The sequence below is a fragment of the Arvicanthis niloticus genome, chromosome 13, assembly GCF_011762505.2.
Source record: "Arvicanthis niloticus isolate mArvNil1 chromosome 13, mArvNil1.pat.X, whole genome shotgun sequence".
Classification (NCBI taxonomy): domain Eukaryota; kingdom Metazoa; phylum Chordata; class Mammalia; order Rodentia; family Muridae; genus Arvicanthis; species Arvicanthis niloticus.
The window spans coordinates 58,166,586-58,189,499 of record NC_047670.1 but is presented as its reverse complement, the minus strand read 5'-3'; the positions used below and the strand labels follow the sequence as shown (position 1 = coordinate 58,189,499).

Genomic DNA, 22,914 nt, shown 5'->3' with positions numbered 1-22,914 from the left:
GTATGAGACTGTTGATTCTGATGTTAAGATACCCTAAAGTGAGAGGCAAGCCAAAGCAGAGCTGAGCTGATGTATCCTGTGTGTTCTCTAGCTCTGACCCTCAAGCAGATATACATACATGAACACAGGTGTGTTGCATGGTGAAAGGATTTTTTTTTTTTCTTTAACCACTCCAGACCCCCAAGATAGGGTTTCTCTGTGTAACAACTCTTGAGTGTCCTGGAATTTGCTTTGTAGACTAGACTGGCTCCAAACTCACAGACATCCACTTGTCTCTGCATCCAAAGTGCTGGGATTAAAGGTATGTGCCACCATGCCTAGCTGAAAGGATTCTTTTCTAATAAAAAGATTTAATTTTATTTATGTGTATATTAAGTATGTCATGTATGCCAGTGCCCCTAAAGGCCAGCTGGAGTTAAAGGCAATTGTAAGACACTTAGTTGTGAGCCAAACTGAGGTCCTTTAGGAGATCAGCATGTACTGTTAACCACTGAGCCATCTATCAAGCTCTGACAAAAAAAATTTCTTAAAGATTATTTTATATGCATCAAGTATATGTGCACCATGGTATGCTTGGGGCACACATTCAGAAGAGTGTGGTAGGTCCTCTGAAATTGGAGTCTTTCTATGATGATAAGCTGTCTAAGAATTGAACCCGGGTACTTTGCAAGGGCAACACATGCTCTTAACCTCTGAGCCCTCTCTAGCCTGCTGATAAAGGAATTCAAATACTGTTGGAATAGCACTTTGTCACCGTTTGGCAACCCACTTTGCACATTGTCACATAGCTGTGTGCTTGTGGTAGTAAACTCGTGAGCAGTTCTTTAGGCCTGAAGCACGTCTTTGTTGAATGTGGCTACCTAGGATGCTTATATTTGGTGTAATAAATCCCCATCAGTCAAGTATATTCCACTGAAGCTAAGAAAATATGGCATTGAGAGTCTGGTGCCTCTAGATCAGAAATACTTTCCTGTATTTAAAACGAGAATATCCAAAACTGTATAAACTCTTGTCTAGCCTACCCCTAGCCTGTGCAGAAGTGTCAGCAAGGTGTGGGTATGGGAAGAGGAGCTTCTGGCATGAGCAGCCTGTGAGTGCTGGGACCATTTCCTGATGCTTGAACAACCACCTTCGGAACAGACTGGGGAGGCAGAGTTTATGGGGATGCGGGATGGTTGAACGGAGGCATCTAGAAGGCAGTCGGCTGAGTTGGTTTGCGCCCAAGAGCAGATATGGGGCGAAAGGCAGAAGGCAGTTTGATGTGTGGGATTTGCTCAGGTAAAGAGTGCTGTGGAAGAGAGGGACTTTGACAGGAGTGGAAACTAACATAATCTTGGCCAGAGAAGGTATCAGTGGGGAGTGGGAATTCTGCCGAGGGTGAGCGCGCGCACGAGAGAGAGAGAGAGAGAGAGAGAGAGAGAGAGAGAGAGAGAGAGAGAGAGAGAGAGAAGGGAGATGGATAGAGGAAGGGTTGGAGGGGATTGTTTGCAGGATTTGGATTGGCCAGCACACAGAGGAAAGTCCCTCAGGAGGGAGGCAGTTCTCCAGTGCTGCCAGTAGGCAATGAAACCAAGGCAAGAGGCTAGCATAGCAGTTGGACTGGTAGCTTCTCTCTCTAGGCAGGTGAGAAAGAGCTCGACAGAAGGAACAGGCCCTGTGCCTGGGGGTGAAGATGTGACAGTGGCTGGACCAAGACTACTGAGAAGGATCGTAATGTAACGAGAAGGTAGGTCATGTAAATGCTGGTGGTAGGTTTAAGGCCATAGTCTTGAGTACCTGAGGAGGGTCTGTCTGATGAAAACATTTTCACTTCGCAACCCTTAGAACTTCTGGCGACTCCTCCTCATGAATGTTTGCTTTCCTGGCGGAAGCAGACTCTAACTATCTCCCCAGCCCTTGGCATTACATTGACTTGGTTGTTTATTGATTCACACGTGTAGTTACTTGGATATGTAAGTGTGTCCCTCCTGCCAAGCCCTAGGAACAAGGATGAGGATGCACAGCCCTTGCCCCCAAATACTGGATGTCTGTGCTAGTCCACGTATATATCCAATTTGAAACGGAAACCCCTTTCCTGCCTGTCCGTTATGGTGGCTGTGTGTCTGTCCTGTCAATTCACCATTGTTTTCTTAGCTTTGGAGCATTTGACTTGTCTCCAGTTTTTGTTGTTATAAATATTACTGGGATGAACATTTTGTTCAAGCTATTTTTTCCTTTGCGTTTATTTGCTTGGGGCATATTCCCCAGGGTGGGACGACAGAGTCAGAGGTTGGTAACTATTATCAGCCTCGTTCTGTATTTCTAGATTTTTCCCATAGAGCCTTTTGGCAATGTAAGAGTATATTCCTGTTCCCCATAGCTCCATTCCAACATGTTATTGACCTGTTTTAAGGAAGCATTTCTCCTTCCTCCCATAATTCATTATGTTCCATCTGTCTAGGTTATGCCTCACTAGTAAGCAAAGTGAGTTTTCAGGGATTGAGCATGACAAAAATGTTGGCCTTTCTTACCACCCCCACTTTCCTCAACGTTCCTGTGTGGTGACTGGATGTGTAGTCCTGTACACAGTGATCACCCTGGGCCAGGCTGGTCTAAGAGACTTTGTTCCCTACAGCTACCCGTGGAAGCCCCCTCAATGGTGGTCATAGCAGGAAGGATACAGTTAGGACTCCGCCTCAGCTTTCTGCTCATGTGCCATGACAGCTCATGCCACCTTGGCTTAGCAGGTGCCCATGAGTGCGTTTGCTTCTGTCGCTGCTCCAGCTCGTTACACTGCTGGTGCTGGTGTCAAATGGTGCAGTTGTTTGTCAAAGGCTGTGAGAAGTTACGTCTCAGTCTGGCCCAGCAGTTCTGAGGTCTACGCTAGAGAAATGAAGATGTGTGCACATGTGTGCAGTGTAGGACTAACCTGGTAGTCATAAACAAATTGGAGTGTGTTCATACACCCAGATGCTATTGAACATTAAGGCGTGAAATACTGATTGGCCACAGTGCTCCACAGAGCATGCGTAGTGGAGGAAGCAAGAGCACATCCTGTGTGACTCCTTTATTATGAAGTGTAAAGAGAGACCAACCTGAGACAAGAGCTGATTCAGTGATTGTTAGGGTGGAGATAGAGGTGACTGCTCAGGGCTGTGGGGTGTGTTTTGTGTAGTGGAAATGTAAAAATTGACTGGTGGTGCTGGCACAACTTGGTGAACTGGGTAGAAATCACTTCTTCGGCTTTAAATGGGTAGAGTATGTGATTATGCATTCATTGTATCTTAGAAACATGTATCTAGTTTCAATAGTTAAGCCTTTTTGCTACCTCCAGCCCTCTGCTGATAATTCCCATCCTTGGTGCCCCACCCATGGGTTCTGGAGATTGAAGCTAGGGCCTTAGTTAGGCAGTCATTGTACTGGTGAGCTTTGTCCCTATCTGACTTTTGTCTCTGCTAGACAGATGTGTACGGGACCTTCTCATTTATATACAAAAAATTCCAGTCCATGCTTCCCAGTTGTTTTCACTCGTCCTGGCTGACTGGAGAGTGATAGCACTAGGTAAGACAAGCATTGCCATGCATGAGTCAAACCTCCTTCTTTTAAAAAAAAAAAAAAAAAATTCCATTATTTTGTGTTAAGTAGCTTCCTGTAGCAATCTCTCAAAGGTCTGGTAGATGCTCGGTTACTCATTGGCAGTCTCTAAGAAGGCAGTACTCAGGAGACATTACTGAGGGATAGAGCAAATGGTGGGTTCCATCTACAAAAGCCAGTGACAGTTGCCTTCCATTTATCTGGAGAGAGCCAGTCAGGACAGGGCTCATTTTTCCCTCATGTAGGAGGAGAGAGCCTGAGGCTAGTCGGAAGTGGCTTACATAGGAGTTTCTTAGGCAGCTTGTGAAAGCCACAGTGAAGCCCTTGAGTCCAGGTTTCCTGATTCTCATCCCTCTCAACCTTGAGAGCAAGAGGAGTTGTATTTCTCCTGAAAGCACCATCCAGGGTTCATTACTCCCTTCCTCATGGGGCAGCTCCTCAGGAACTGTGGGCGTCCTTGGAGGTTGTCTACTTACCCAGCCTTAACTGGGTCTCCTCTTTCCGTTTTTCTTTCCGGTCTTTAGGTTCCTTCTGTGTTTTCTTATGTTACTGTTGGCATTCTTGTGTGGATATCCTATTTTAAAATGTGTTCTGTTTGTTCTTTTACAGGCATTTTTAACCCTGTTCAGTATCAGCTGAGTGTCCATGTTACCATTCTAGGGCACTTGCCAGCCAGAAGTATAGAAAACATTGTCGTGAGGTCAGTCTTAGACACAATCTGACCTTCTCATTACATAAGAAAAGTCTCTTTTGGGGGGGACTACATGTTGTGAGCCCCAGACCTTCACTGTTATCATCCTGTGGGTTGTCTGGTGGCTGACAACTGGCCTAAGACCTTCTGATTTTGAACTTCCTCCTACCTCTGTGACTCCTCTGTGACTTGAGACAAATATTACCCTAAAGCAGGGCAGCTGAAAATGATCAAAACACCTGGTCCTTAGCTTGTTGTCTTTGTGCTATTAGGATACAAAAGAGAGCAGGGGCAAAACAAGTTACTACTTGAATCCACAACCTTTTTTTTTTTTTTTTTTTTTTTTTTTAAATTGCTGTCTCACAACGTATCACTCTCTGGGACTTCTGTTTCTCTCCTTGTTCCATTTCCTGCATGTCTGGTGGATTGAGTCCTACACAGATAAGCAGGGCAAAGCCAGTTCTTCATGGGGCTCCAGGAGCTGAATGAAGACAGGCTGCAGGATAGCTGGGCAAGCGACGCCCAGAGGTGATGCCAACTGTGACAGGCTGTTAGGAGGAGGTAGCTGAGCCTGAAGGACCTGGCAGAGCAAGAGCATTAGTGTTTATGCACTCTCTACTTGGTGTGAGCCTTGGCACATAGCACAGTCTGCCAGAAGGAGCTTCACTGAGGTTCTCGTTAGCCTGCTGGGCCGAGAGCAGCAGCTGTCCTATGATACCTTCCTTTCCTGTAAGCATCAGGAAAAGGAAGGCCATGTCTTTCATTGACTGTGGTTCCAAAGGTGTGAGGTTTAGCAAGCACTCTGTGCTTTAGGCTTTCCTTTTGGGCTTCAGAACCATCTTCATTTTCATTGTCAACCCGGATATTCTCCGATCATGCCTGCTGCTTTCTGACAGGAAACAGTTTAGAAACGAGAGCTCTAATGCAGACATAAGTGATAGCCACAGATCTTCCCAGCACTATCTCAAGGAATTATTTGGCTGGTTTCAAAAACACAATTCTGTTCAGTTTAAATGCCATCAGTTCTTAGTGTTGATGTGAGATACGTAGCAAAATGAGGTTGTTTATTTTCTACATATGAATGGGTTGAGGTAGGTGAACCGAGGAGTCTGCTAGGTGGATGTAGCTTTGTTTTGAAGGTGTTGAGAAGTCCAGGACTGCCTGAGATAAGCCAGCCCCATGTCTATGTGACTGGTCTGTGAGGGGTGCTGGACCTTCCTGTTGCTTGGTTCTGTGGGTTGAGGGGGGTGTCTTGCCTTGGGTTGGGCTCTTCATGTTTACATGGCTCCCACCTTCTCTAGTATGGTAGAGGAGGGATTGACCCTCACACCAGGCCTTGCAGGGTGAGTCAGAGTTGACCAGAAAGAGCAGTCTGGGACAGCAGTGTATCACATTGGTGGTTGGTCGTTCACAAAGGCTGAGGCCACTAAGGGTTTTCTGTCATTGAGAGCAGTTAGCATGAAGGTGAAGCATGTGTGCATGGCTAAGAAGAGGTCATCCTGGCAGTGAACATATGGGTGGGTGCCTTCAAGGTCCCACCTTCTGGCTGAGTCTGGGCTGTCTGTCAGATGCACTGCTGGGGGTATCAGTGTCACACACTCAGCCCTGGTTCTTCTGCTTTAGAATTTCTATGTTAAAGTACTTTGCATGAATGTTCATCTCTATACTCCTAACTCTAAACATGTAAGATCTTACTCATCTAGTAAAATTAGACCTCAGGGCTTCTCTTTACCCTGTCTTGTTTCTCGGCTAGGGAAAAAGCCTGGGAGACAAGTCTGTTAAGGAACGTTGTCCTCTCAGCAGTGAGGACAGTGAGTCACTGCAGCTCTTTTCTGATATTTTGGTGCCAGTTTATTTTTGAACAGTTCCCTGCAAGCAGCGTTTCCTCCTGTTTCTGCTACTAAGGCTCCATAACATTTCTGTAGGTCTGTGTGCTCATGCCTGCATATGCTCCTGACTGCTCTGTGGGGGCTGGCTTACAGAGTCGGCAGCAGTGTTTCTCCAGCTGCAACAGCAATTTTCTCTAAGTGGGAAGAGTCTGTTGTAGCACTTGGAAGTGTTGGGAAGAAGGAGCTGGTCTGGGAAAGATGCTGCAGGGGCTCAGGGATGTCAGGCCTTCAGTTCCTTCTCTGCCTTGAGCCCTTCCATCCAGGTCTCCTGGTCGAGGGCACAGGCAAGCAGGTTGACTTGGGAGATGTTAGTGCTGTGTGTCTAACTGACCCTTGGTTCTTGAGAGCCTAAAACATAAGCCATTTTTTTTCTCTTGCATTTTGTTTAGAGACAACCTCATATTGTAGTCCAGGCTGACCTGGAACTCATTACATAGCCAAGGCTAGACTTGAGCTTATAAGAACTTGCAGAAATCCTCCTCAGCCTCTTGAGTGTTGGCTTGCTGGTATGAGCCACCATGACTGTTTTGGTCATTCTTATTAGCAGTGTATCTTTGGACTTAATCAAGGTCTTAAAGAGCCTGGCATTCAGACCACATTTACTTTGCTCTCTAGTCCGTACATTTGGGGTTATTCTGTAAGGTTCTTTTCTGCACTGCAGCTCTTAAACAAAGTTTATTTCCTAGGTGATTGTCCAGGGTTTAAAGATAGTCCCAGAGGACTGTGCATGGAAAGAGACAGCTCATGTTCACCTCAAAGTCTTATACTTTAGAGGTCACTAGTTGAGGGCTAGCTTGTTCTTAAAGGAAGCTGTGCTGGCTACATGTTTTCAGGTTCTGCTGTACACCTGCATGATGATTTGGAAGACTGAAAGTCCAGTGTTGACTGGCTTAGCTCCTCCCACATGATTCCTCTGATGCCTGGGCAACCCTCTTTAAAGAACAAAAGCAACATAACAAGGAGGCCTTCTGTGTGTCAGGTGCTCCTGGTGGGGGAAGTTCTGTGACTTAGTGGATGGGCCAACAGACCCATTATACAAAAACAGCCCCTCCCCTATTTGTTCAGAACATTTTTGGTTAGTAATCTAAGTAACTAGTCTTTTCCCCTTCCTGTGTACTGTAAGACATGCTAGTGTGTGGCCTTCTGAATGAAATTGAGAGAATCAGTGCAGACCTTTCGACATCCACACAGAGCTTGAGCCCTGGCAGGTACACCAGCTCTCTCCAAACCCTCCTCCCTGTCTGGGTCAAACTCAGTAGTGAGTTTTCGCCTACTCCTGCCTCATCCGGGAGAATGCAGCCTGGTTTTGAGACTCAGATCTGCACTTCCTGGGTAACTTGAGCCATAATACACACCACCTCTTGCTTCAGCTTTCCATGCTGTATGGAGCTGTGTGGGAGTAGGTCTGCCACAGCCAGCACTGGGGCTCCTGCTCAGTGACTGTTAACTGCTGCTCCTTCTGTTATTCAGCAAAGGCTGCACCCCACAGCTGGAGGGTTCACCTTACCAGCTTTAGTCTGCTTTTTACTCAGGGTGTAAAATGCATGTGTTAGTTTTAGTACTGGCCCTTTGATTTTTAGCATTAGTCCACACAGGACTTAGTACAAGGCTGGGATCCCGTGCCAGCAGCTTCGTGAACAATTTTAGTTGATATGAATAGGCTTGGGAAGTACATACTGTGTCTTGATTTACAGCAAGATCCTGGAAAAGAGGCAGGCTAGCCACTGGGGTCCTGGTGAGGATGCACACAAGGCAGTTGATGCTCAGGTCTGATGGAATGGGATGACTTACAGCCTTGAAGATCACTATAAATATGCACTCTAGCCTCTGATCTACGGGGTTTCCTCATAACCCCTTTCTAGTGAGACTCCCTTTGAAGCCATCAAGAGATTAATTCTATTCTCTTTCCTTTTTTTTTTCTTTTCCTTTTGTTGTTTCAAGACAGGGTTTCTCTGTGTCATCCTGGCTGTCCTGGAACTCACTCTGTAGGCCTCGAACTCAGAAATCCGCCTGCCTCTGCCTCCCAAGTGCTGGGATTAAAGGCGTGCACCACCACTGCCTGCACGAATCTTCAAATTTTGACCCTGAGATCACTTTGTAAAAACTGACTTTTGGCTGGAGAGATGGCTCAGCAGACAAGAGCACTCCTTGTTCTTCTAGAGGACCCAGGGCCAGTTCTCACACCTATGGTCATCAGCTATACCTTTAGCTCTTGGGGATCTGATCTCCTCTTCTGTTCTCTGAGGACACTAGCATACATGTAGCATGCATTCACACAGACACATAATTAAAACTTGAAAATATTTTTGTACATTTGACTCATGAAAAATTATGGTGGTTTTGTTTTTGTTTTGTTTGATATTTACAGCTTTAACTTTTTTTGTTTTTTGTGTGTATTATTTTTATGTATATGTGTGTTTTGCTTGTATGTATGCCTGGACACCATGTGTGTAAAGTGCCCAGGGTGGCTAGAAGAATGCATTGAACCCCCTGGAACTGGAGTTACAGACGGTTATGAGTTGCCATGTTGTTGCTGGGATTTGAATCCAGGTCCTCTGAAAGAGTAGCCAGTGCTCTTAACTGTTGAGCCACCTCTGTGGCTCCCAGAAATTATGATTGCCATAGATTTACTGGTTTTGTTTGTTTGAGGATGTATGAATGTTTAGGTATACCTTCCTTTTAAAGTTGGTGTTTTGGCTGGTCATGGTAGTGCACACCTGTAACCCCAGCACTTGGCAAGCTAAGGCAGGAGGATGTTGAGGTTGAGGCCAGTATGGGTTATATAAATGCATTCCAGACTAGCCTGAGGTACATAGTGAGACTTTGTGTCACAAAACAAATGTACCCTTGACATTTGAGACAAGGAAGCGATCACTTTAAGCACACTAAATAACTCCCATTGACCTTCTCAAGTATGCTTGGTCATTTGTGGACATGTTGCCAAGGTGAGAAGACAATAGTCCTTAAATATGCATATGGTGAAGTACTCTTGCATCTCTGTTCTAAAGATGGCTCATATGTAAAATTTTGTGTCATTTACCTAAAGTTTCTTAAAAAACAAAATTAACCTGATTCCGGTATAATATGAACAGTCAAATGAGGAGACATTTACAAAAAATGTCTTGAGTGTTTGCTTACGTGCATGTATATGTACCACATGTGTGCAGGTGCCCACAGAGGCCAGAAAAAGGCACTGGAATCCCTGAATTAGGTGTTAAAGACAGTTATGAGTTACCATGTGGTGCTGGGAACTGAACCTGGGTCCCCTACAAGAGGAGCCAGTGCTCTTGACAGAGGAGCCTCTCTCCAGCTCCTAAAATGTGGAAACTCTAAGGAGGCTTGCCCGTCTGCTCTTGCTTTCATAGTAAAACAGTTTTAAATGGAGTTATTCCATTTCCTTTTCTGTCCATTCTCACTTATCTGTGATATCACAAGTTATCACCTGCTCTCTGGTATTCTCAGCCTATTGAATAGCACAAACAGTGAATCAATCACAGAGCTGTAAACAGGCAGTGAAATGTTCTAAGAGCTGCAAGAGATGACAGCATTTTAGGTGATCTTTCTCCTGCTCTAACCTGCCCTTTAAAGGCACGTAGAGGGAGCTTTCCCTTTAAACTAGGTTTGAAAGATTTGCCAGAAATCTGGAATGTTGAAGCCAGAGTACCTGGTGAAGTAATGGGACAGAAATGGGAAGCTGCACAAGCAGGGACCGCCCCAGTCTTGGTGCTGACCGACCTGAGGGTGAGGATGTGGTGAAGTCAAGCCCAGGACCATGATGGGATGCTGTGTGAGAACGTCTGTACAGTGCAGGAAAGCAGACTCAGTGGCTAGGTGGCTGTGATTCTGCTGTAGATGGTTTGAAGGGCTGAGTACTGAGACTGGAGGGCCCAAGTGGGTGTGACTATTCCATGCTAACTAACCGAGGAATGTCATTTAGAATTAGAGCTGTCATGGGCCTACCAGCATGAACATGTTGAAAGGAAGGTGGTTCCTGAGTGGCAATTACATGTGTGGCAGTGGGGTACCTTCACTGGGTTACTTTAGGAAAGTATGGTTTTCCTCATCCTTTCTTGATGGTCTTCCCTCATCCTCTGTCTCTCATGTGGGAAGAAGAAGAGCCCTGAATGTTGAGTGAAACACCTGTGCATTTCTGAATTGTTTCTTGTTTAGTTGGTGGGGTTTTGTTTTTGTTTTTGTTTTGTTTTTGAGACAGGGTTTGTTTGTGTAGCCTTGGCTGTCCTAGAACTCTATAGACACCAGACCAAGCTGGTATCTATAGAGTTCACAAAGACACAGAGATCTGCCTGTCTGTGCCTCCTGAGTACTGGGATTAAAAGCATGTGCCACCAGTACCTGGTTGGCTTTAATCAGGGTTTTTAAGAGTGTTTATTTTCAGGATAATGGTTCTGTGCCCTTGTGGAGCTCCTAAAATTGCTTGCCTCTTACCAGCCCACTCTATAGTTTGGTGGGCTAGCCTGTGTCATACATGGTTTGAAATCCTTCTCTAGCCAACTTAGTTTTCAGGCAGTAGTTTCCAGGGCAACTCCATCTTCAGGGAGATGCTTCTTGGAAGCAAAGAATTAAAAACTACACTCCTTCTCTCAATCTTCCTTGTTTTAGACGGCAGGTGGGGGCCTAGGGTTGCTCTCAGGCAGCTACAGTTAGAAGCAGCCTGTAGAATCCAGCCTTTGTGATGGTCAGTTTCCCACTCAGTGTTGAGCATTCCACACAGCGTCCAGAGAGAGAAGTTCCTTTATTTGCTGATCTCTGTCACTTCCTTTAAGGAATGTTCCCTTTTCCAGATGAAGTCATTGGAAACAAAATAGGTTGTGACAAGTAGCTGAGTTGAAACATGTGTTTCTTCTCAACCAATGGTGTGAGGCCATGTGTTAGCTCAGGCCTGAGCAGCCAGCATGTGCAGGGTGGCTTGAGTGCTCAAGAGATGCAGGACACCTGTCCTTTATAAGGGACTGACTGGACGCACACTGAAGCTGGCAGCAGAGTGCCTCAGCTGGGCTGTAGGGTTTCCTGTGTGGTTGGAATGAGCTGGGTCTGAGCTTTTCAGTTTTGTTGTCGAGCCACTAATCCCACTTGTATTGAGTACAGTAATGCTGGCCTCTCAGAAGGATTTGAAGAAAAGAACATATAATAAAATGGGAAGGGAACAGGTGTATTGATAAAGTAATTCTAGCCACTAGAGTTAAAACCTCTTCAAATAATTTCCTTCTGTGGATCTCATCTCCTTGAGTCAAAGTCACTAAGACTCTTGAGTTCAGGTCACCCTAAAACGTCTGACAAGTTTTAGCAGAGTGAATGGAACCCAAAGAAATGTGGATTCTAGAGCCAAGGCAGTGACCAACAGAGGGCAGTGACACAGATCCATGTCCTCTCAGAGTTGCCGTTTGTGGTGTGGTGCTGCAGGCCTCTAATCCAACACTCAGGAGGCAGAGGAGGGGCAGGGGCAGGGGAAGAGAGATCTCTGTGAGTTTGAGGCTAGCCTAATCTACACAGTGAGTTTCAGGAGAGTTGAGTTTTGTAGAGAGACCCTGTAGATAGATATAGGTAGGTAGGTAGGTAGATAGATAGATAGATAGATAGATAGATAGATAATTATGGATGATTGGGTGATGGATGGATGATTGATAGATGATATATAGATAAATAGATATACAAAAAGGTGTTTGACATTGAAAGTGGTTTTGAGTGGGAATTTGAGGCTTGGATGCTGCCCGCCTCACACAGGTCTGCAGCGCAGGAAGGATACTGCAGACAGGATAAGTAAACTGGTTGTACATGGCAGTGCCAGTGTCAGTGGAATACATGCTTGGTTGGAGCTGTGTGCTCTGGAGGATGGGGTAGGGTGGGAAGATGAGGCTTGGGAACCGACAGTTTGGTGGGAGATGAGCAGAGCTGTAGCTGTGGAGGCCATGGAGGGGCATGCATGGTCACTGGGTTGATCTAGACATGAGGTGACAGTGTTGAGATAGATGTGCTAGGAGGACTGCTCGGAGACATGACAGCAGACATGCAGGGCAGAGTTGACAAAAATGGCAGTGATGATACCAGAGAGCAGTGGAGGAGAGGAGCCGGTGATATCCCTGGGTGTGCAGAGAAGGGTGGGCAGCCTAGCAGCAGCGCATGGGAAAATCTTTCTTGAAGCTGTGAGGGTGTCATGGGATGTGGTCATGTGGGACCACCCTTCATCTCAACATTATTCATGAAACAAAATGTCTTTGCCTGTTTTGTATTTCTTTCAAAGGCATTCTGTGCGGTTAGAGAACATTTCAAATAGCTTAGGAGGCTGCTAACAGTAGCCTCTCCCCATGCCAGGGCCACATGTGTCTGGGCGAGGACCGTGCAGCAGTGAGCTTTGAGAGAGCACAGTTGCTGCCGCCCAGTGGGGCGCATGCGTTGCTGCACTACAGCTGTGTTCTCCTACCTCTGCACAGACCTTGTGCTGGCTGCCTGGTGCTCCATGCTTCAAGTGGATTCCTCTTCTCCTTCTAAATCTCTTCTCTTCTTTCTTTCCTTTCTCAGACAGGAACTTACTCTTGGGGAAGCTGGCCTTGGTCAGTTCCTCAGCCTCCCTGGTGCCAGACTCGGACCCAGCTGATACTGGGTCCAAGCCGCAGTATCAGCTACAGTATCAGCATTTGATGGGCATCAAAGTAGTTCTGATTTTTCAGTTTTTTTTTTTTTTTTTCTTGCTGCTACAAACCATCCCACAGTGAACTCTTGCCTCTCTTGGCTGACCTTATCTGTAGGGTAAACTTGCAGCTAAATAGGTCTCATGATAGATGGTAATTTCTCACATTGAGGTTTGGACAATGTGCAGAGCTAAGGAATAGATGCAAAACACGTACAAGCTTGTTATTTTTTAAAGATTTATTTTTAATTATGTGAATGTATGTGTGAGGAGAGGAGACATGTGTATGTGGTACAGGTGCCCAAAGAGGCCAAACACACCAGATAGGAGCTAGATGTTTAGGGGGTTATGAGCTGTCTGACATGGATCCTCGGAACCAAACACATCACCTGTAAGAGCAGTGAATGCTCTTAACTGCTCCCTGCCTGATTTTAAACAGCATGTCTTACTGTGTGCGGGAGTTTTAGTTTTGAAAAGCTGAGCACAGAGGTAAATTCCAAGTTACTGTACATTCGGTAGCTGAGACCCCATTGGTCCCCTCTGCAGCTTTTGGTGCTGACCTCCCTGTGCCTAGTAGGGGGCAGGCCCGTCACTCTCCTGCTCCGTTACTAAGAGGCATCTGTTCCTACCTCCCATCTTTTGGAGTCTTCTGAGGCCATACTTGATCTCAACAAGCCCTGCCTCTCACATTTCTTTCCCTAGCACCTATATTTCCTCTGTTTTAGAATTTAACACACGGTGTGGCTGTGTCACTTACCTGCATGACAGGGTACCCTAGGGGGGTATCTGCTCCAGGAGGACAGAGACTAAGTTTCTCTTGCTTATTGCTACTGTTCTATCAGCAGTTTAGGACAGTTCCTAGTACATGGTAGATGTCTGTGGAATGAATGGCTAACTGTGTCCTTGTTTAAAGAATGCTAGCTGCCCACCTCACCCTGGGGCTGCACAGCGGCTCAGAGGTTGCAGACATTTCCTAGGGACTGAAGAATTTCTGTACAGGTAACGAGTAAGAAAGACGCTGTGTATCCATGGAACCACAAAGCAGCCTGGAAAGGCCATGTGTGTACCACTGCTGCCCTCTGTGGCTAGTGCTTGGCAAGGGTTTAAGAGGAGAGCTTCCTGCTCGTCTTTCAGGGGAGACAGGCAAGCACAAAGCACAATTCTTCGACCTTCTTACCTTCTGCAGTAGACTGTAGGCCTCAAGAAGGGACTCTTAGTTTTCCCTCTGGAATGAACTAAAGGGATTAAAGAGAAGCTAGAAGTCTTATGTAACGAACCCTCTGTTTACCTGATACCTGTTATCAGGCCAGAAATGGTAGGAGATTATGCCAGCCTCCAGCTGGAGCCAAGGACAGCTGTGACCTTCTCTGTTAACCTCTAAGCTTCTGCATACTGGCAAAAGATTGGCTCTAGGACACGTATGACATTGTACAGCAGCAAAGTCACTAGAAGTAGGGACCTAGACACTCTTGCCCCATTCTTACTCCTGGATTCCTAAGGAGTGCCTCTTAAAACAGGATTGCTTTGTAAGTGTCTTAGAAGGGCTTACACTGCCTCAGGGTCTCACATTGTAGCTCAGGTGGCCTGGAGCATGTTCTGCAATCCAGGCTGCCTTGATCCCAGCAGTCCTTTTGTCTCTTGAGCTTCCTAAGTACTGGGATTTCAGGCATTGGCCACCAGTGTGGCTTTGTGAATTAGGGTTTTCTTGCTGGCAGGTTGCATGTTTGTTGCGTCATCAGCTGAACTGGATTTAGAATCTCCCAGGAGACATATATCTAGTCATGTCTGTGAGGGTGTATCTAGGGTTAGCTGAGAAGGGAAGGCCTACTCTAAATGTGGGCAGCACAATCCAGTGTGTGTGGGGAGGTGTCCTAGGCTGAATATAAAGGAGAAAGTTAGTTGAGTCCCATCTCTCTGCTCTCCACACAGTGAATGCAGTGTGACCAGCTGACTCACACGGGTAATCTCCCTCACCATAATGGATTGTGTCATCAAACTATGAGCTCAGACAAACCCTTCATACCTCAAGCTGGCTCTGTCAGTGGCCTATGCTGTCGTTGTTCCTTATGTGCTGAAATGTTAAGGCCTCTGGGAAGAGCTGGACTGAGGCACTGTCCATTGTCTCACACATGATGGGCCACTGAGTGCCTGCAAAAGCTCTGTATCCCTCTAAGAGGTCCATAAGGGAGGAGCCCTTAGCTGGGAGTCCTTGTGCACCCACCAAGTCGCTCGCTCACCTGCCTGAACTTGTATTGAAACTTAGCGTACAGTATGTACCTTTGTCCTCCTGGGATGGGATGGAGATCCCTGGGTCTTTATCATTTAGCTAGCGTCATCTTTAACATAGAGTTTCTGGAGTAAACTTCTCCCTCAGCAGCAGCAGCAGCACTGCTGAGTTCTCAGAACTTGGAACACTCTACTCAAGCATTAGAACTTAGTTTCTTTAGAAGACGTCACCGGTCACTTTCTGAGTACCAGAGTATGAACCGCACCAACTATATGCCAGATCCAGACCCCCCCCTTTTTTTTTTTTTTTTTTTTTTTTTTTTTAGAGTGGTGATAGCTTCTTGTGCTTTTCTAGAGTAACTTTATCCCTAGTGTACCCCTGAACCTAGGCCTCCAGTCTGTCTACCACTCAGCCACACCCTAAAGCTCACCTGAGCCCATAACGCCACAGGAGGTGGTGTGTTATGTCCTGCATTGCATCACAGAGGAGGGCTGTGAATCATGAGGGCACATGCTTTGGCCATCACTGTCAGTAGGGAAGTCCCAGAGCCACCGTTTCTGCTTCTGAAGGAGTGGCCTCCAGGCCTGCAGCAAGCTGAGTCTGAGGAGGATTGGGTGGACATGCAGCAGGCATTGTGGAGTGACTATGTTAGGGTTTTTTTTTTCCTCCCCCTCCCCCTTCTGCCACTGTGACAGAGGTCTGAGAAAACAGTATAATGGGAGTAAAGGTTTGTTTGGCTCATGGTTTCCGTCCACAGCCATAGCTTCATTGTTTCTGGTCACAGCAGAAGGGTGTGAGAGAGCAAAGCTGCTCTCTCCATAGGGTCAATGAGAGAGAGGGAGAGAGAGAGGGAGAGGGGGAGGGGGAGGGGGAGGGAAAGAAGAGAGGGAGGGAGGGGGGGGAGGGAGAGAGGGGGGGAGGGAGAGAGGGGGGAGAGGGAGAGAGAGAGGGGGGCGAGGGAGCGCGAGTGGGGGGTGAGGGTGCGGGAGGGGGAGAGGGAGAGAGAGGGGGGAGGGAGAGAGAGGGGGAGAGGGAGAGAGAGGGGGAGGGAGAGAGAGGGGGGAGAGGGAGAGAGAGGGGGGGAGAAGGAGAGAGAGGGGGGGAGAGGGAGGGGGAGAGAGGGGGGAGGGAGAGAGAGAGGGGGAGGGAGAGGGGGAGAGGGAGAGAGGGGGGGAGAGGGAGAGAGGGGGGAGAGGGAGAGAGGGGGGGAGAGGGAGAGAGGGGGGGGAGAGGGAGAGAGAGGGGGAGGGAGAGAGAGAGAGAGAGGGGGAGAGGGAGAGAGAGGGGGGAGAGGGAGAGAGAGGGGGGAGAGGGAGAGAGGGAGAGAAAGAAAGAGAGAGAGAAAGAGAGAGAAAGGGAGAAAGGGAGAAAGGGCCAGGACATGTTCCCAGTGACCCCCTTCCTCCAAGTGATGCCATTATGTTCTCAATCTTAGCAAAAGCAGTTTGGGGGATTAATATGTTGATGCCATCAGAGTCCTCTCAAATGATTGGAACACCAGCTGAGTAGCAAACCTTCAACACAGAGCCTCTGGAGGATATGGCAGTATATCCACAGCAGGTGCTGGAACAGTGGTTTGAATCCTGGATACTCAGTTGCCTGCCTGTAAAGTGACGATCGATAGGAGCATATGTGTGTAGTGTGTAGAGGTTTTGAGGAACAAGAAATTCACTGCATAGGCTTAACATAGACTACCTGTTGGTACTGAGAGGTGTGCAGAACACGGCAGCTCCATCTTCCTACCATGTACTTTCACATAGAACAAAAGACTTATACCTGGCTAAAGCAGGCTTGCTGTATTTGACACAAACATGGCTGTCTCCAGAGTAAGAGCCTTTTTTTGGGAGCACAATTTAGCCATTGCTTAGTAACTAAATACTTATGTGACATCATCAGGCAACTTTTCTAGTTCCTTCCTTGATAATCTTTGACTATCAATCTATGGGGTTAAGTGTGGCTCTTTTGGGGTTCCACTTATCTGTCCTTGTTGATAGCTGGTTCTCACCTATAAGGAAAGGCTCTCGTAATAGGGCCTTACTAGAAGAGAGAGACAAAGTTTGGACAAGAGGGGAATTTGATCTGGAAGCCCTTTTGGGGTATGTTTGTGTCCTGTGCCCTGTCCTCTTACCTTAGAGCTGTTTCTCTGTAGCTATATGTGTCCTCAGTTGTACAATTCTCTGTTCCTGGCCGTCCTGGAACTCACTGAGTTGACTTGGTTGGAGTTAAACTCACAGAGGTCCTCCTGCCTCTACCTCCTGGGTACTAGGATTAAAGGGGTGTACCACCATGTCAGGCTGAATGCTTACATCAAAGATCCACAACGAGAAGCACAAAGAACACTGGGAATCAAAGAAGTCTTTTGAAACCTCAAAGCTCCCCACCAGTGACAGACCTTTTTCAACAACGGCACACCTAATCCTTCCCAAACAGTTCCACCAACTTGGAACCAAGTGTTGAAATATGTGATCTTGGAAGGGTGATATGTAGGAGGAGCTAAGGTGGGAGGAGTACCAAGAGGAAGAGAAGGAGTAAGGAGAGGAGGAGAAGGAGAGGAGAAGCTAGGTGATGGGGGTGGGGGGGCGCATGGAGGCAGATGTTCATGTGTCTCTACCAGTCAAAGATAGTTGATATATCTAGGTTGGGTATTGGGTTACACTTCTGATTGAGCATTACCAAACTTATAAAGCCTTTAACATTTTTAAAAAATTGTAGAAAAGCAAAAAGGAAAAGGGGGCATGGGATAGGGGTTTTCTAGGGAGGGGAAATGGGGAAAGGGGATGGCATCTGAAATGTAAATAAAATATCCAATAAAAAATAAATCAAAAAAAAAAAAAAGGAATGTGTGAGCTTATAGAGGGGAGGCTGTTCAAATTTAAACCACCAGAGTTTTTCTTGTATAAATATGTAGCTTATTTGTATAAATAAATTTATTTTGTATAAATATATTACATCCTTAGATTTTTTTTTAAATATGTATTGTTTTGCCTACATGTATATGTCTGTGCACCACATGCATGCCTGGTGCCATTGGAGGCCAGACAAGAGTATTGGATCCTCTGGACCTGGAGTTACAGACAGCCACCTTGTGGGTGCTGGGAGTCAAACCCAGGTCCTCTTGAACAAATAGCCAGTTCTAACCGCTGAGCCATCTCTCCAGCCCACATCCTTAGGTTTTGGTTGTGATTGTCAATAATTACCAGTTTTATTTACCTTACAGCATCAAAGGGCAAAACATTTCTTCTGTTTCCATTTAATTACTATCTAGTCTTTTATTTAGTTCCCATTCTAGCCAAGGCTAGAATTAAGATTACTATTTATTTATGTACTTACATTTTGAACAGGGTTTTACTATATTGCCTAGGCTAACCTTGAACCCCTGGATCCAAGGAATCTTTGCTTTAGTTTCCTGAGAAGTTTGGGGTTAGGTGTACAGTACCACATGCAGCTGTATTTAAGAGAATTAAGGTGTAGCCCATGGGCTGTTTGTATCCTTGACACTGGCCTATTCTTGAGACTTAGAATCATGTTTATTGGATGAATGAATGAGGCGTGCCTACAGCAGTTACTAATGAATGAGAGCTACCGACAAAGGTTGTTATGATAGGCCCTTCCAGTTATAAGTTGACTCCTGATGCGTTAGGTTCTCCTTTCTTCTAGTTTTCCTCCTGACCAGCTCTGCCTAGGTGTGGCTGGTGACTCACGTGGGCCTAGGAATTATGCTGAGTCATCTTGCCATATTGAAACAGCGGTGCTGATCACATCTGGTCTATGAAAGGACTCAGACTTTCAGTACTACACAGGATGAGTCTGAGATCCTGAAGCCTGAGTGCTGCTTCTGTCACATTGCCAGTTACAGATTTCCAGAGATGAGATTTCTTTGTCTTGATCCACTTTGACCACCATATAGACTGGAAGCAGACCTTGTTGTTTGGTGAAACTAAAGAAACAAGTTGAAAGGTTGTATTTGGAGATACATAGGACTATGGCTGGCTGCTCTAGAAGAATGGATGAGGGATTCCTGCAAGACTCAGGTACAGTAGTGAAGACTGGCTAGGACAGACAAACAGTGAGGGAGAGAAACCCCAGCAAACAACTTTGGAACAATTTGACCGCTACATGGAAAGAAGTCAGAAGTGACTCAGGTGTCTTATCATATATGTACCATTTCTGGATAAGAAAAGTAAAACTGGGGGGCTGGTGAGATGGCTCAGCGGTTAAGAGCACTGAATTGCTCATTTGGAGGTCATGAGTTCAAATCCCAGCAACCACATGGTGGCTCACAACCATCTCTAATGGGATCTGATGCCCTCTTATGGGGTGTCTGAAGACAGCTACAGTGTACTTAGATATAATAAATAAAAACTTTTTTAAAAAAAGAAAAGTAAAACTGAAAAACACACACCGCAGATATAAGAGGAGTGAAGGAGAATAACATCAGCAAAAGGAGAGACTCCTGAAGAGGTCACAGGAAAGCACTGACACTGATGCATGGGACTTCACTGCTCCGACTGTGTGGGCCAGAGTGATGGCAGAGGATGGGAGTTTGGTACTCATGCATGTACGTTCTCTCCTAAATAAAAGCCAACATTTTTTTCTTACCACCCCCCCCCCTTTTTTTTTTTTGAGACAGGGTTTCTCTGTGTAGTCCTGGCTATCCTGGAACTCACTCTGTAGACCAGATTGGCCTGGAATTCAGAGATTCACCTGCCTTTGCCTCCCAAGTGCTGGGAATAAAGGCATGTGTCACCATTGCCTGGCAAAAAAATGAAATATTTTTAAAAGATTAAGAATACATGATAAATACATGATAAATAAACAGCATGGAGTGATGAGAAGACAATGCCTGGGGTAACACATGCAGTTTACAGCAGGCCTGTGGAGAGACTCACTAGTCAGATCCACAGTTAGCTACTACTCAGTCCTCCAGGAGGCCTAAAGCCCACAGACTTCTCAGAGCTAGCACTTCAGCTAGCTCCCGAGGGCGTGCACCCTGCTGTTAGCACTCTACAGGCTGTGAGCCTTTATCTATCACCCTGCTCCTGAGCTAAACAGACTCCTTCCCCTTTCTTTCCCTGACTTAATGAGGCATGTGATGCCGGCTGCCTCATAGGACTGGAATCAGTGCATTCATGACGAACACATAAAGCTCCTGGCAGCAGGCAGCCACCAGTCTCCTCCCTGAGTGAGGGAAGCTGACAGCCTCAGAGAAAATGCTTGTCCCAGAAACAATAACTAACAAAACCCCAATTCCAGAGCCTAGTGTTTCTCACTATCTTTGTTTGCTGGATGGACACTTTTGCTGTGTCAGATAACTCTTAAATGTCATTGCTAACTGTATTAATCAGGATTCTCTAAAGGGATAGAATGAACACACACATACACGCACTTACTAGTGTAGCTTATAGGCTCTGGTCCAGCTAGCTGGTCCAACAGTAGTATCTCCCTGTAAAAAGTCCAAGAATCCAGTAGTTGTTTAGTCCACGAGACTGAATGTCTCGGCTGGTCTTCAGTATATGCCAGAATCCCAAAGTAGGCTTTGTTACCTGTGAGGGAGTGGACTGGTCAGCAAGAACAAGAAAGCAAAGAGCAACAGCTTCCTTCTTCCATGTCCTTTATATAGCCTGCCCTAAGGCTTTACACCAGGCCTTTATCCTAAGCCTTTAGTCTAGATGTGGCCTAGACTAAAGGTGGGTCATCCCATTTCTAATGATTTCAACTAGAAAATAATCTCTCAAGGTGTGGTTGTGCACACCTTTGGTCCCAGCACTCAGGAAGCAGAGACAGGCGGATCTCTGAATTTAAGGCCAGCCTGGTCTACTAGGTGACCTCTAGAACAGCCAGAGCTACACAAAGAAATCTCTCACAGGTGCACCCAGCCCCTTGAGTTTCAGTTAATTCCAGATGTAATCAATTTGACAATCAAGACTAGCTATGGCCGGGCAGTGGTGGCGCATGCCTTTAATCCCAGCACTTGGGAGGCAGAGGCAGGCGGATTTTTGAGTTTGAGGCCAGCCTGGTCTACAGAGTGAGTTCCAGGACAGCCAGGACTACACAGAGAAACCCTGTCTCGAAAAACCAAAAAAAAAAAAAAGACTAGCCATGACACTAACTTTATGCCATGTGAGTAAAGCGCCCTCATCCTTACTTGACTGTGGCTGGCTCTCAGAAGAGCTGCCATGGAGTGTCTGTACACTGGTGACACTGGAGTCATAGCGGATACATAGAGACTTAGAGCTCTGGAGTCTTGGTACTTTTGAGCCTCAGTGAGCTGACATTCAGTGGCAGGGTAGGGAAGAGAAGCAGGGCCTGATGCAGAGTAGGAGAGACCACAGTGCTGTGGTTGGTACCATGTATTCAGCAACGATGCCTTGCCTTCTGTCCTAGAATGTGAAAACTACAGCTGTTTGTTTTCCTTCCATAGGTCTGCCTGTAGGTTTTGAGCATCTGATCCCTGAACTGGAGTGTCTGCTGCCACCCCCTCATCCTCTGCAGAAATGTCTGTCACCTATGATGATTCTGTGGGAGTGGAAGTGTCCAGCGACAGCTTCTGGGAGGTAATGCCTCCCCTTCTCATGAATGCAGATCCGAGGTTGCTGGCATCCAGTGTACCTTTGTGGTGTTGGTACAGTCAGGAGGAGAGGAACGTAACTTAAAAATCAGCTGGGCACTTGCCATCAAATGGGTTTTAGGGAGCTGGAATGTTTTCATCCTCAGTAGAGGTACGAGCTTCCTTACTTGGAGTGTCTGATCTCCCCACAAGCCAGGGGTGTCTGTTGAAGGTCTTGATGGTTTGTGGGCAAACCATGATGGGCAACAACAAACAGTGGCAACCCGGCTCAGTCTCACAGACAGCTTTAACGTGGGCGGCCATGATGTGACTTTTTTTGCATAATGTAGGCAAGCGACCAGAGGGCTGCACAAAGGGCCTGGATCTTAATAGAGCATCTGCCTTCAGCCTATATCCTGGGAACTCCCTTCCTGGTGAAATTATCTTGTGACTAGTTTTGTTTTCGGAAGTTATTCTCCCTCACCCTGCTTATTTTTCCTGTCTACTAAAGAAAAGCCAGTTGTGTTCTGATTGTTGGTGGCAGTGGCATTCGGAATGGAGCTCTGCCTCATGCATGCAAGGCAGGGGTCCAAACACTGTGTTTTGACACCAGCCATGAAAGTAAGCTCTTAACCAGATTCTACCCTCATGGAAAAAACCCTGCAACTCTCTTTCCATTCTGGGCTGCATGGGACAGAGTAGGGAGGATTGAGCCTTTGTCAGCTTTGACCCCAGCTGTGCAGTGACAGCTATGTGACCTTGGGCACACTGCCCACTTTACCTGAGCTTCAGAGTCTTTGCCTATAAAAGAGGGGCTAATGGCCCAATCGAGGCTCCTCGAGGAGGAGCTGGACTGTGGTCTCCAGCCCTGTGTGGATGCCGTCCTGACACAGGAGGCTCCTGGGGAGAGAAGGTGAGTGTGCAGTCCTGGTGTTTGCTGAGTTAGTGTGTCTGAGAAACTGTCCCCAACTGTTACAGGCTCATGGAAACAAGTGATCACCAATGAACATTGGATTTGAAGACAGCAGAGGGTCAGACTTCATAGCACTTCTCTGACCTGTGTTCTAAGTACGAAGGCTGTGATTGTTTAAATACATTTTCCCTTCTTACTTCATGTATTCTGCTTTTTAGAATTAGAATCCAACAATTAAGAGTTTAGGGGTTCCACATTACTCGTTTTTAAGGTTGTCAGTTTGAATAGCTGGTTGAAGATTGATAATTCAGTTATCTTTAAATTTGTTTGCTTTTAAATAATCAGGGAAACACAGGATTCCTTTACTGAGCAACAAATCCCATTTCCTTTCTTTCCTTTGCTGAGTGGTGAGCCCCATTTTCTTCCCC

At 46.4% G+C, this 22,914-nt stretch overlaps 1 protein-coding gene across 5 annotated transcripts in view; it reads left to right on the top strand.

The window, feature by feature from the left end:
- The window catches only part of Pacsin2 (protein kinase C and casein kinase substrate in neurons 2), a 91,972-nt gene that overhangs the window by 40,721 nt on the left and 28,337 nt on the right, over window positions 1–22,914 (top strand). For 4 of the 5 annotated variants that reach the window (XM_076911738.1, XM_034516465.2, XM_034516463.2 and 1 more), the window contains one exon: window positions 21,448–21,580. In XM_076911738.1, the coding sequence (XP_076767853.1) occupies window positions 21,521–21,580 (60 nt within the window). In that variant the 5' untranslated portion in view covers window positions 21,448–21,520. Of the gene's footprint in view, window positions 1–1,582; window positions 1,727–21,447; window positions 21,581–22,914 lie in introns of those variants that run through there. The other variant, XM_076911740.1, reaches the window with a different exon arrangement.